General features: G+C 41.7%; 1 protein-coding gene across 2 annotated transcripts in view; it reads left to right on the top strand.

The window, feature by feature from the left end:
- Nucleotides 1-13230, top strand: part of ALK (ALK receptor tyrosine kinase) — a 767947-nt gene that overhangs the window by 745321 nt on the left and 9396 nt on the right. For both annotated transcript variants that reach the window (XM_030921204.1, XM_030921206.1), the window contains 3 exons: nt 1634-1735; nt 11097-11231; nt 11913-12003. In XM_030921204.1, coding sequence (XP_030777064.1) covers nt 1634-1735; nt 11097-11231; nt 11913-12003 — 328 coding nt within the window. The remainder of the gene's footprint in view (nt 1-1633; nt 1736-11096; nt 11232-11912; nt 12004-13230) is intronic.

The following is a 13230-nucleotide window of genomic DNA, read 5'->3' as shown; positions in this document are numbered from 1 at the left end:
TTGTACTTTTGCTCACTCTTCTCTTCCCAGCCCCTAGTTCCTTTTTTTCCCCTGATTATTTACAACACTGACTTGCTATGTGAGTTGAGCAAGTCCCTCCTTGCATGGGATGACCCCTTCCCTAACTCACAGGGGTAGAGAGAGGAGCAGTGGTTATATGGAGCTTTAACTCTTTGGAGAATAAGTGAGACTGATCCAGACACCACCCCTCAAGGCCTCAGTCAAACATAGTAACAGTCCCCAGTAGGGTGAGCATGCTGAGGCTATCACGTTACCACGGGGCAGCAGCACTTGGAAGATGTAGTAAAGACGTTTCTGGAGCGTCTACCACTGCTATCTGTCATACGCCTCTCCTTTGCTCCACTTCACCTTCTAACGCTACCCACAAGCTCAGGGTTCCTTCCTCTCCTTCCTCTCCTTCCTCAGAATACCCTGGGACTGCCTCTCATTTCAAATACAAATGCTGCAGCATGACTCCTCAAGCCCTCTGTTATCTGACTTTTCCTTCCCAGGCTCAGCTCTGACAGCTCCCAGCTCCATGCTTCAGCCACCCTAAGTTATCTACAGTCCTTCATTCCCCACCTACCCTATACTTTGTGCAATGGCACGGGTCAGGAATGGTCTTCTGGGAGAGCGTCTTTCCTACTCAGCTCCTTCAGTGCCCTTCTGTGAAGCTTTCCCTGTCCCTCACCCCTGCTCAAGTAGAATGAATCCATTCTTCATTTGTGTCACTGAGCCTTGCACATACCTGCATTACTGTATGTGTTATTCTATATTGCAATGCATATATATCCATTTCTTCCACTAAACAATATCCTTGGGAGACAGAGACTGGCCTATTTATGTCCTCAGCACATGGCAGAGTACTTGATACACACTAAATATTCAGTACATATTTACTGAGGTAATTAATTAATGTCAACAGCTGGCAGGAAGCTGCCTCCTGTAACATATTCAGAGAGGAGAACACCAGGCTAGACATGCAATTGGTCTAACAGGCAGATGAGTTAATTTATTGGTTTTTATCAGTGAGTTGCATTAATGACATTACTGATGAAAACTAGTTAATTAACTCATCTACCTTGCAAGCCAACTCCACGCCTAGCCCTGTGTTCTTTTGTCTGGGTGTGTCATGGCAGGCAGCGTCCACACAGCTGTCCAGATTACTGGTTGATTGCCTATACTGAACTAAATGTTGTGAGTGTCAGAGGATCCAAAATGATTAAGACACAAGGCCTGCTCTCAGTTCTCCCATTTTGGATCTTGCATTACTGCAGATCATCAGAAACACACTATACTTATAAGGTTGCAGTAATGTTATTCATTGTGAGCTATAACAAACAAAATCCAACAGGGAAAGCTAAACATCTGCTAGCAGGTATCTTAGTCATTGCATAGATCATTCCTCTCATGCCTCTCATGGGTTATTTTGTCTTCTGTTAAATGACACCAAAGTTCTTAACTAAATGATCTGTGTGCCCCTGCTCTCCTCCTGAACCACCAAGGACCCTTGGTTAATTTCAGACCTTTAGTGGGTAGACTATATTGTTGCCATTTTCTCAACTTTCCCAACAGAGTGGATGCTTAGTGCCATCTCCAGATCCTAGTTTGGTTTTCCTCTCCTTCCCCACAGGGCAAGCTACTACAGAAAGGGAGGCTGTGCGATGCTGCCAGTTAAGTGGATGCCCCCAGAGGCCTTCATGGAAGGAATATTCACTTCTAAAACAGACACATGGTAAGTCTGCTATCATCCTCCAGGTATCCCTGCAGCCGTAAGGTGGTGCTCCTGGGCCAAATGATTCCATACTTTACGCTGGGAGCCCCTGCGTTAGCAGGGAGAGAAAAGAGAAGAATCAATACACCCAACAACAGTGGTTCTCAAATGTGAGCATATATCAGAATTCATAAAGACTTGTTAAAATTCAGATTATTGGACCCTACCCTGGGAATTTATGATTCAGAAGGTCTGGGATCTAGCTAAGAATTTGCATTTCTAACAAGTCCCAGAGTGATGCTGCCATTGCTGGCTGGAGGACCACACATTAACAGTTATATGTAATTTTAAATGGCAGATTGAACGCATGCCCCTCACAAAGTACACATACACACACACACATACACACACACACACACACACACACACACCGCAATAAAGGGAGTCTTTTATTTGCATTAAACCCTGCAAGGACACAACAATGACAAAATTTTGGAAACTGGTAAGTCATGAACACGTGGTACCTTACTGACAAGACTAGAAAGTGGATCTCTAAACCAACAGTCCAGATCCAGAAGCAGGGCTGGTTCCCTCAGCCTAAGAGCCCCGGAAAGGCCCAGAAATTGAAAGTAGGGGTGTAGGCCAGGCACAGTTGCTCACGCCTGTAATCCCAATACTTTTGGAGGCTGAAGCTGGAGGACTGCTTGAGCCCAGGAGTTCAAGACCAGCCTGGGTAACATAGCAAGGCCCCATCTCTACCAAAAATTTAAAAATTAGCCAGGTGTCGTGGTACACGCATGTGGTCCCAGCTACTCTGGAAGCTTGGATGGGAGGATCACTTGAGCCCAGGAAGTCAAGGCTGCAGTGAGCTATGATCATGCCACTGCACTCCAGCCTGGGCAAGCAAGAAAGGGAGAGAGAGAGAGAGAAAGCGGGGGAGGGAAGAGGGGGTAGGAGGGAGGGGGAGAGAAGAGAGGAGAGAGAAGAGAGGGAGGGAGGAAGAAAAGAAGGGGAGGTATAGCAAACAGGAAAATTCATGAAAGGTCTGTTTAAGGAATAACTAAATCCTGTGGCTGAGCTCCTCACCCCTGAAGCCTGCTGGCTGTCCCTCATCTACCATCAGCACAAGACTGGGGCTCTCTCCCTGAAAAGACTGAACTGAATTCTCTCTGGTCCTGGCCCCCACTGGCCCCTCAGCACCAAGAACACTGGCAACTGGGCAGGAGATCAGCTCATTTCTCTTTGGAGGACTGATGAAGAGAAAATTACAGATACAGTACTGCCAAGTGGGGCACAGGTGCAGTGTGCTGAATAATGGCTGCCTGAAGGTATGACAGTCCTAATCCCAGAGGCCAGAATTGTTGCCTTATAAGAAAAATGGGTCTTTGCAGATGTGATGAAGTTGAGGATCCTAGAGTGGGGCAGCTGTCCTGGATTATCTAGGTGGACCCTAAATGCCATCGCAAGTATCCATATAAGGGAGAAGGACCAGGAGATTTCATACACACAAAAGAAGAGGCAGTGTGAGCACAGAGGCCAAGACTAGAGATGCAGTCCCAAGTCAAGAAGGTCCCGCAGCCACCAGAAGCCAGAAGAAGCAGGGAACAGAGTCTCCCCTAGAGCCTCCAGGAGGGGACACAGCCCTGCTGACGCCTTGATTTGAGTCCTGTGATACCAGTTTCAGATGTCCAGCCTTCAAAACTCTCAGAGAATGAACTTACGTTGTTTTAAGCCACCATGTAGTTTTTTGTTTGTTTTGTTTTGTTTTGTTTTTTACAGCAGTCACAGAAAATTACACCCAGTGAAACAAGCAAGCAAGCAAGCTGCCCACCAGCCAATGTCTTACACAGGACTTTCCAATGCCTTCTTAATGTCCCAGTCTTAAAATATGAACAGACAACCCAGAATCAACAAACACTTGAGAAAATATTCTAATCTGAAGAAAACAAACATATAAAAAGGAACTTGAAAGAAGAAACATGTAGAAAGTTTAGGAAAACTTTTTTTAAAAACTATAATATCCTCCGAAAGATCAGAAAAACTATTGCAACCATAAATGGATGACAAACGGTTATTTTAAACAATACTTTTAGGAGGATAAGGAAATCCAAGTGTGATAAGAGGCAGCCTCGAGGAGATGGGCATGGCTGCCCTGAAGCCTGTGTGGGCTGCGTGTTCTCACTTTCTTCCAAAGAGTATAGGGCTGGGGCAGAGGGGAAAAAGAAACTTCACAGTGGAGAGACCTGACAAATACAACCTCAGCCAGGTGCTCAAAGTCCACCTCAACAGTGATAAGTCTAGGGGCCAAGTACAGTGGCTTATGCCTGTAATCCCAGCTCTGTGGGAGGCCAAGGCAGGTGGATCACTTGAGGTCAGGAGTTCGAGACCAGCCTTCCCAACATGGTGAAACCCATCTCTACTAAAAATACAAAAATTAGCTGGGCATGGTGGTGGACCCCTGTAATCCCAGCTACTCACAAGACTGAGGCAGGAGAAATGCTTGAACCTGGGAGATGGAGGTTGTAGTGAACTGAGATTGTGCAACTGCACTGCAGCCTAGGCGACAAGAGTGAAACTCCATCTCAAATAATAATATTAATAATAATAATAACAACAACAGGACTGGGTCATGTTGCCGGTATGCACCCCTGATGTGATGAAAATGGTACTTTACCTCTGTGGTCTTCTTCCTCCCCATGTCCCATAACCACAGTCTAATCATGAGAAGAACAGACAAATCTCAACTGAGGAATATTCCACAAAATCCCTGACCAGATCCTCAAACCTGTCAAGGTCATAAAAAACAAGGAAAGTCAGAGATGTTGTCATAGTCAAAAGAAGCCTAAAGAAACAGAACAATTCAATGTAATGCGATATCCTAGTGGGATTCTGGAATAGAAAAGGACATTCAGTGAAAACTAAGGAAAGCTGAATGAAGTATAGGCTTCAGTCAATAAGCCTTAATTATGGTTCATTAATTGTAACAACTGTATCATACTAACGTGATACTAAAAGTAGCAGGAATCGAGTATGAGGTACAGGAGAACTCTGTATTCACAGTTTCTTCCAAGTTTGAACTGTTCTAAATACCAAATCTTATTATTTAAAAATTTGATGACAGAAATGTAAAAGTAATGAAAAGGATGGAGTGTGAAGCTAAATAAACCTTCCAGAAAATAAACCTAAAAAGAAATGGGAAATATAGGAAAATATAATAATTTTTTATTTAAAAAATTAAGGGGTATAAACCAAAAGGTCCAATTAGCTGACAAAATAGGAGCCCCAGAGAGAAGGAGCAGAGGAAATGAAGAGAATAAAGACAGCAGAGAAATCATTCAAGATTTCCTAGCACAGGACATAAATTCCCAGAATGAAAGAATTCACCAAGTGCCAATCACCATGGATAAAAAGGGTAAATCCTTGGCTGGGCGCAGTGGCTCATGCCTGAAATTCCATCACTTTGGGAGGCCAAGGTGGGTGGATCATGAGGTCAGGAGTTCGAGACCAGCCTGGCCAAGATGGTGAAACCCATCTCTGCGAAAAATACAAAAATTAGCTGGGCGTGGTGGTGGGTGCCTGTAATCCCAGCTACTTGGGAGGTTGAGGCAGGAGAATTGCTTGAACCTGGGAGGTGGAGGTTGCAGTGAGCAGAGAGATCACTCTAGCCTGGGCAATAGAACAAGACTCTGTCTCTCAAAAGAAAAAAAAAAAAAAAAAAGGCACATCCTTAGGCCAATGGTGATAAAGATCCTGCAAACTTCCATGAAGAAAAAATTTAAAAATTAATGGTAAAAAATACTAGTGATAAAAGATAAGGAATCCAAATGGCATCAAATCACTTAACAGCACCACAGGAAACGTAAGAAGACAATGCATGAATGAACAACCTCCACAGTTTGAAAGCCTGGCGCTGAGATCATGTCATAACACGATGCGTCCACGAATGGCCAGAGCTGCCTTTCTGGCCAGCATTACATAATGAAAGCAAGAGCCTTTGTTGTTTTTACACCAGTGAGATTTGGTTTTAACATAACCCAGTGGATCTCTAAGTGTGGTCCATCAGCACCACCTGGGAACTGGGAATCCTCAGCCCCAACTTCAGGCCTAATACAACAGAAACTCTAGGGGTGGGACTCCGCAGTCTGTGTTTTAACAGATGATTCTGATATGATATGCAGTGAAGTTAGAGCACCAGCAACCCAGGGGATCCAGAGACAGAGAATAACTTAAGCAATTAAGTAATTGTCCCGAACACATGCACATCCCGTGACCCAACACTCCTATTTTTAAGTATCTACTTGTCCCAAACACATGCACATCCCATGACCCAACACTCCTATTTTTAAGTATCTACATTAGAGAGAAGATGACACAAATAGACTTGGGCACTGGATGTTCACTTGCAACATTGTTTACAATAGAGGAAAAGCAAAACAAAAATAAAAACAAAACCTAACCCAACTACCCCTCAACTAGGAGATGGAAAAATTTACTGTGGTTTACTTACATCATGGAAAACTATTCAGCAGTATAAGAGAACACACTAAACCTACATGTATCAACATAGATAAATCTCAAAAACAGTGTTCAGTGAGGAAAAAGCAAATTACAAAAAGGAGTAGGATATCATTTATGTATAACTTTACAATATAAAAAATGTCTATAATACAGAGTATTGTTCGTGCTTTCACGCAGTGTTTAAAAATGGGAAACATACAAGGGTAGGATACAGTCTTTCAGGGGAGCGGAGAGAGGGAGGTGGGGTCTTCCTGTCTCTTAAGTTTTCATAAAGAAAGGGAGAGCTGACACAAATAAGGCAAAAGATTAACATCTAGATACATAGATACTCTGGTCCTTTTTAAAGTTTTGACTGTTTCACAATTGGAATGCTTAAACAAATTACATAGCTGCAGGAATTGGGAAGTGCTCTAAGACAATCAGGCAGAAGGAGGAGGAGCTGGGGGTTTTTTGGCAAAGGTGGGCAGGGGGAAGCTCCTTACAGGAGGTAACTTCAATACCTGAAAGACAGAAAGGGCAGGCCTTGGAAAGATCTGGGAAAAAGGCTTTCCAGACTGCAGGAAAAGCCAGTGTGAACAGCCAGAGGCAGGAATGAGCCTAGCTTGCTTGCTGAGAAATTAAATCAAGTCCTGATGGTCAGAGCTAAGGGAGCCCAGGGCCAGTAGGGGTGGAAGGGATGGGTCACAACACAGACGGCCTTGGAACTCAGATGAGGGGATGTGGATTTTATTCTAAACACCATGGGATGCTGGTTGAAGAGTTGTAAGCAGAAGTGTGATATGATCTTTGCTTTTTTTAAAAAAAAATCCCTCTGCCATTGAATTTACACTAGAGGCGGGTAAGTGAAGAAGGAAACCAGTTAAGAAAATCCTGCACATTGCTAGCTGAGAGAAAGAGGAGAGTGGTGTGGCTTGGTGGTGGCAGTGGAGGTGGTGCAAAGTAGTCAGATTGAAGACTTTTTTTTTTTTTTTTTTTTTTTTGAGACAGTCTCGTTCTGTCGCCCAAGCTGGAGTACAGTGGCGCCATCTCAGCTCACTGCAACCTCTGCCTCCTGGGTTGAAACAATCCTCTCACCTCAGCCTCCCAAGTAGCTGGGATTACAGGCTTGTGCTACCACACTCAGCTAATTTTTGTATTTTTAGTAGAGACGGAGTTTCACCATGTTGGCCAGGCTGGTCTCGAACTCCTGACCTCAAGTGATCCACCCACCTTGGCCTCCCAAAGTGCTGAGATTACAGGCGTGAGCCACAGCGCCCAGCCTCAAGATCTATCTTGAATGTAGAGTTAACAGGACTGCTGACTGTTGGATGGGAAGTGGAGGAGTGTGGGATAACAGAGTCAAGGACAACTCCTGGGTTTGGGGCTTGAACAAATGCATAACCAGAGGTGCTGCTGAGTTGGGAAAGAATGGAGGAGGAGATGGTGTGGGTTCAGAAGGAGTTCCATTAGGGCATGTTAAATTTGAGTTGCCTATGAACATAGGCCAGTGAAGCTAACGAGTGGGCATCTGACAGATGAAACTGAAGCTCAAAGAACTGCGTGAGATCTTGGAATCTGCTGGATGGACGTTGAAAGATATAATTTTTGGCTCCCATTTTTTCTTAAGAGCATACCCTCTATCACACCTGGAGACCATCTTCCACAATGGCTTTTTTTCTTTAATCATAACCTCCTTTCAGGTTATGATTAAGGAGAAAAATGTAGCTTTTAAAGGCTGACACGGAGCAGCTTGTTATTTTAAAATCTTTTATCAGATTGTTATCTTCATTGATTCAAATGTTTAACAGTTTAATCAGCAATGATGTATGCTATTTCTATCATTTCAGGCAGAGCAAGTTTAATACAAAAAGAAAGTGAAGTTTTAAATATATATATATGTATATATTTCTCTTTATTTGATTTTAAATGCTCTGGTGCAAAGCTTTGGACTTTGTCGCTCCTATTTAGGGCAGGCTTATAGGTGATGAAAGAACCACCTGGCATACAAAATATAGATTTGCCCTATCTGTAGGGTTTCTAGATAAAATACAAAATGGCCAGTGAAATTGAATTTCAGACGCACAGCAAAAAGTTTTTTAGTATAAATATTGGAGCATACATATACTAAAAAAAAAAACCGTTTGTTGCTTATCTGGAACTCAAATTTAACTAGGTATCTGGTATTGTTATTTGCAAATATGCCAATCCTACTTGTTCGGAATTATCAAAGTTCTATGACCAATACTACTTATTGCTCCCTTGAACTCTAAGAAAATAAATATCCATGTGCAGTTCTATCAGTGCTCTCAAAGGATGCTATAACCTGTATCTATCTAGAAAAGCAGAAAACATATAGCTGTAATTCTTTAGGCCTTATTGCCAGTTTCTTGCTCATTTGATTTTGCCTAGTTAGTTTTGCCTTGAAGGGAAGTAAGATCGCCAAACAGAAAGGAAGAATGTACGTGCCAGGCAATTTGTAGGCAGCAAAATCAAGAGATCTAATAATGTATTCCAGTCTGTCTCAGATTAGTTGTATAATAACCTCTGCTTCAACCTTCTCACCTGAAAAATAGGGAAAATATCTTTGCCCAATCCTCACAACAGTCTTTGAAATTTCACACAGATGATGACAATAAAAGCACCCTATGTTTCTTAGAAGATGGAGGAACTATTTTCCTCTACAATTTTTGTGGTAATATTTGCTAACCTCAGAAAACTACAGTCAGACACTAAAAGATAGTCTTTGTCAAAAAGCTAATCATTAGAATAGTGGTTTAAAGTTTTAATCAAAATATCAAAGGTGATTCTTTTAGAACACAAAGAATTCATCTCATAAAGTTTTTAAAACAACAAATGAGAAATCAAATATTTTTTAAAGAGAAATAGACAAAAATGCCTTATCAGATATTAAGACAAATACACAAAAAGTAAAACAGAATGGTATCAATGCAAGAAGCAGACAAATAGATGAAGTGAAAATATAGCCAGAAACAGACCTGTTTTTAATCGCTAGTCAATGGGTAAGGAGGAAATTATCTTATGCATAGTGTTGGAAGAGTAGTTATTTGAAAAGCAAATCAATTTAGGTCCTTACCTCACACTAGACACCAAATTAAATTCCAACTAGATTTAAAAGAGAGGAAAAACAAACACAACTAGAAGAAGATAGCAAATATTTATCTAATCTTTGGCGAAGGGAAGATTGTATAACTATAAAGTAAAGGAAATCATGACATTAAAAAAATAGGTTTCACTATCTCAAAATAAAAATCTTTGGTATGCTAAAAAGTAGTATTAGAAAGTAACTAAGGCCAGGTGCGGTGTTTCACACCTGTAATCCCAGCACTTTGGGAGGCTGAGGTGGGAGGATCACCTGCGGTCAGGAGTTCGAGATCAGCCTGGCCAACATGGTGAAACCCTGTCTCTACTAAAAATACAAAAATTAGCCAGGCGTTGTGGTGGGCACCTGTAATCCCAGCTACTAGGGAGGCTGAGGCAGGCAATCAACTTGAACCTGGAAGGTGGAGGTTGCAGTGAGCCGAGATGGCGCCACTGCACTCCAGCCTAAGTAACAGCAAGACTACATCTCCAAAAAAAAAAAAAAGAAGAAGAAAAAAGAAAGAAATTAATAAAAGTATTTGAATTTTTTATAAAAGGTTAACATCTCTGACATACAAAGAATGCCTACAAATCAAAAAGAAAATTGATAGATACCCAAAAAATGAGCAATTCATGGAAAAAAGTGAAATGAATTAATAAACACTTGGGAAAACATCCAACCATGTTAATTATCAAGTCAATAAACATAATTTAAAATATTCTACCATTTTTTGCCTTAAAATCAGCAAAAGTTGTTATTATTAAGAATACTCAATGCTGGTGAGTGTGTCTACCACGCTTTTACATGGTGCTGGTAGATGAATAGAATAACACATTTGGAAACCAAATAGTATGTATCAAGAATTTGTCAACATTCATATTCTTTTGATCTATTTATTTTACTAGAACTATCCTACATTTTCATTCAGTAACTACCCTGAATTACTAGATTATCCTATCTGGATTCAAGACCTATCTTGAAAGTAGAGTTAATAGGACTGCTGACTGTTGGATGGGAAGTGGAGGAGTGTGGGAGAATGGAATCAAGGACGACTCTTAGGTTTTGGGCTTGAAAAAACATATAACCAGAGATGCTGCTGCGTTGGAAAAGAATGAAGGAGGAGATGGTGTGTGTACAGAAAGAGTTCCATTTGGGCATGTTAAATTTGAGTTGCCTATTAAAATAGGCCAGTGAAGTTGATGAGTGGGCATCTGACAGATGAAACTGAAGCTCAGAGAACTGCAAGAGACTATGGAATCAGCTGGCTGTACATCCTAATCTAGTAATTCAGAGACTTTATCTTAAAATCTTCCTTTTAAAAAATGCACAAAGATGTTCATCATAGTATTTTAAATATTTTGAAAACTGAAAACAATGTGGAAATAAGGCAAACCAACTACTCAATGGAATGTTTTATAGCCATTAGCCATTCCGAATGTTATTTATAACATGCACTGGCATGGAAAATATTTATGCTATAATGAAATGTGCAGAAAAATCAAGGTCCAAAATTGCATATTGAATATAACTGCGACTAAGTGAAAAAAAAACTCAGCACAGAAACGACTTACACATTAACAGTGGTTGTCTTTTAAGGGAGCATCACGTGCAGTATTTTCTTATTTTTAAAAGTTTTCTACATTTTAAGAGTTCTCTATTATGGCCAAGGGTATAATGAAAAAAGAAAAAGGTTGAAATTGTATGTCTGTGTGCCTGTGTGAGTGTGTGAGTGAATGTGGGTGGGTGTGTCTATATCCATCTCCATGTCCTCTGTCCCACGCCCAGGTCCTTTGGAGTGCTGCTGTGGGAAATCTTTTCTCTCGGATATATGCCATATCCCAGCAAAAGCAACCAGGAAGTTCTGGAGTTCGTCACCAGTGGAGGCCGGATGGACCCACCCAAGAACTGCCCTGGGCCTGTGTATGACTCTTTTAGGAACTTTTCTACTAATAGTTACTAAGCAGTTTTTCTTTTCAAAAAATATCCAGAGTCACATATGCTTCTTTAAGATGAAGGGGTAGATAGCTGCCCTCCCTTTAATATGCCCCAAGATGGGAATGTGACTGCGACTTCAATGAGATGGGTGGGTCTCCCAAGCCCTCAAAAGCAATGATGCCATCCCAGAAAAAGTATCCATTGTCTGGCTACAGGCTGTGGACTCACCAAGTCTACATTTCCCAAGCTCCTGCTGGGAATGTGTGTCCCAGACCCAGCCCCTGCTGCCGTACACCGTATATCCGTGTCTACTTTAAAGATTTCCATTCCCTGCAATGTCTGCTGCCCTGCCTGGCACCCCTCACTTCCTTCCCACAAGCAACACAGATGGGAAATGTAATTAGAATATTCTGTCCCCAAAGTGGCTTTAATTCAGGAATGGAATGAGAGCAGCCATAGTTAACATAAACATCAGGATGTCTGTATTCGATACCTTTACACCTGCACACTCTTCCTCGACCAATCAGCAGGGGGCAGCATAGGCCAAGTACACGGGGCCTAGACGAGTTCCCATCCTCAACGTATTCATTCCAACCCTGGGGCTGGAAGAAAATATATTTTTCATCGTTGTGCTTCTCCTGATTTTAATTAATGTGCTTCTTTTAGATACCGGATAATGACTCAGTGCTGGCAACATCAGCCTGAAGACAGGCCCAACTTTGCCATCATTTTGGAGAGGATTGAATACTGCACCCAGGTAGAAACATTTTCTCCCCTTGATCAACATTTACTCTATATGGAAAAGTCTTAAAGATGGCAAATACCGAAATATGAAATAGGTCAAGCCAGTCAGAGTATAAGATTTATGATCACAATAGTGAAAATTAATTTTGTCTGAAATGAAATGACTAGTGTCTCCATTTGCCCATTTTATAAAATGTAATACTACTAAAATTCACCAGCACACAGCACAGTGCCAGACGCGCAGTAAGACTGGGGAATCAATCCAGGCCACAAGAATTTACCAAGTCTCTACGGGGGACCTAATGTTTTATTAGCCAGAATTGAAGCTTCACAGATGTATGGAACACATCTGCTCTCAAATGGTTTACAGCCTGGCTGGAGAAATAACAACATGTGAAATAATTAAATGCATATAATTGATTATATGTCCAACTATGTATGTCAGGAGGATTAAGGGAATGAAATTTCAAAGTAATCTGAAGAAATTTTAACATCATCAATAATACTTGTGTATCATTCATACTGTACAAATCCCTTTTTGTGTATTTTGTTTTATCCTTATTGAGGAATGTAAAATATCCACACCTCATAGATGAGGAGATAAGGCCTGAAGAGTTTGTCTAAGTCAGACATTTTTCTAGCAAGGCCTGAAGAGTTTGTCTAAGTCAGACATTTTTCTAGCAATCCTGTGGGTTCCTCTATAGATCCCTCTCCCATTCCCTCAGTAATGATTTGAAATTTTTGTTTCTCTCCCTCATTTTCAGCAGACAGCTATGCTTCCTCCCTCACCAAGAGGGTGGAGATGATCGTATGAGAATGACCTCGTTTTCTCCCTGTCTCTGATACAAACTTCTCTGCCTCTGTCGCCATTCCTCACCACCCTCCTTCCCATCTCTCCTCCCCTTTAAGGCCAGCCTTGCTGCCAGTATCACCAGTTGCCCGCTCAGGGCTTTGTTCTGTCCGATGATCTCCTCTTCCCTGTATTCACTTTCTTTCCCTCTCTCTTGGCTCTCATTCTGCCAGGATATCTAATTCTGAGAATATTTTAGAAGAGTCAATAAGCCACTATTTATTTATTTTATTTTAATTTTGGGGGTAGTCTCGCTCTGTTGCCCAGGCCGGAGTGCAGTGGTGCCATCTTGGCTCACTGCAGCTTCCACCTCCTGGGTTCAAGCGATTCTTCTGCCTCAGCCTCCTGAGTAACCAGGATTACTCAGGCGTGTGTCACCAGACTTGGCTA

The sequence above is a fragment of the Rhinopithecus roxellana genome, chromosome 17 (genome assembly GCF_007565055.1).
Source record: "Rhinopithecus roxellana isolate Shanxi Qingling chromosome 17, ASM756505v1, whole genome shotgun sequence".
Classification (NCBI taxonomy): Eukaryota; Metazoa; Chordata; class Mammalia; order Primates; family Cercopithecidae; genus Rhinopithecus; species Rhinopithecus roxellana.
This window is presented reverse-complemented; position numbering and strand designations above follow the sequence as displayed.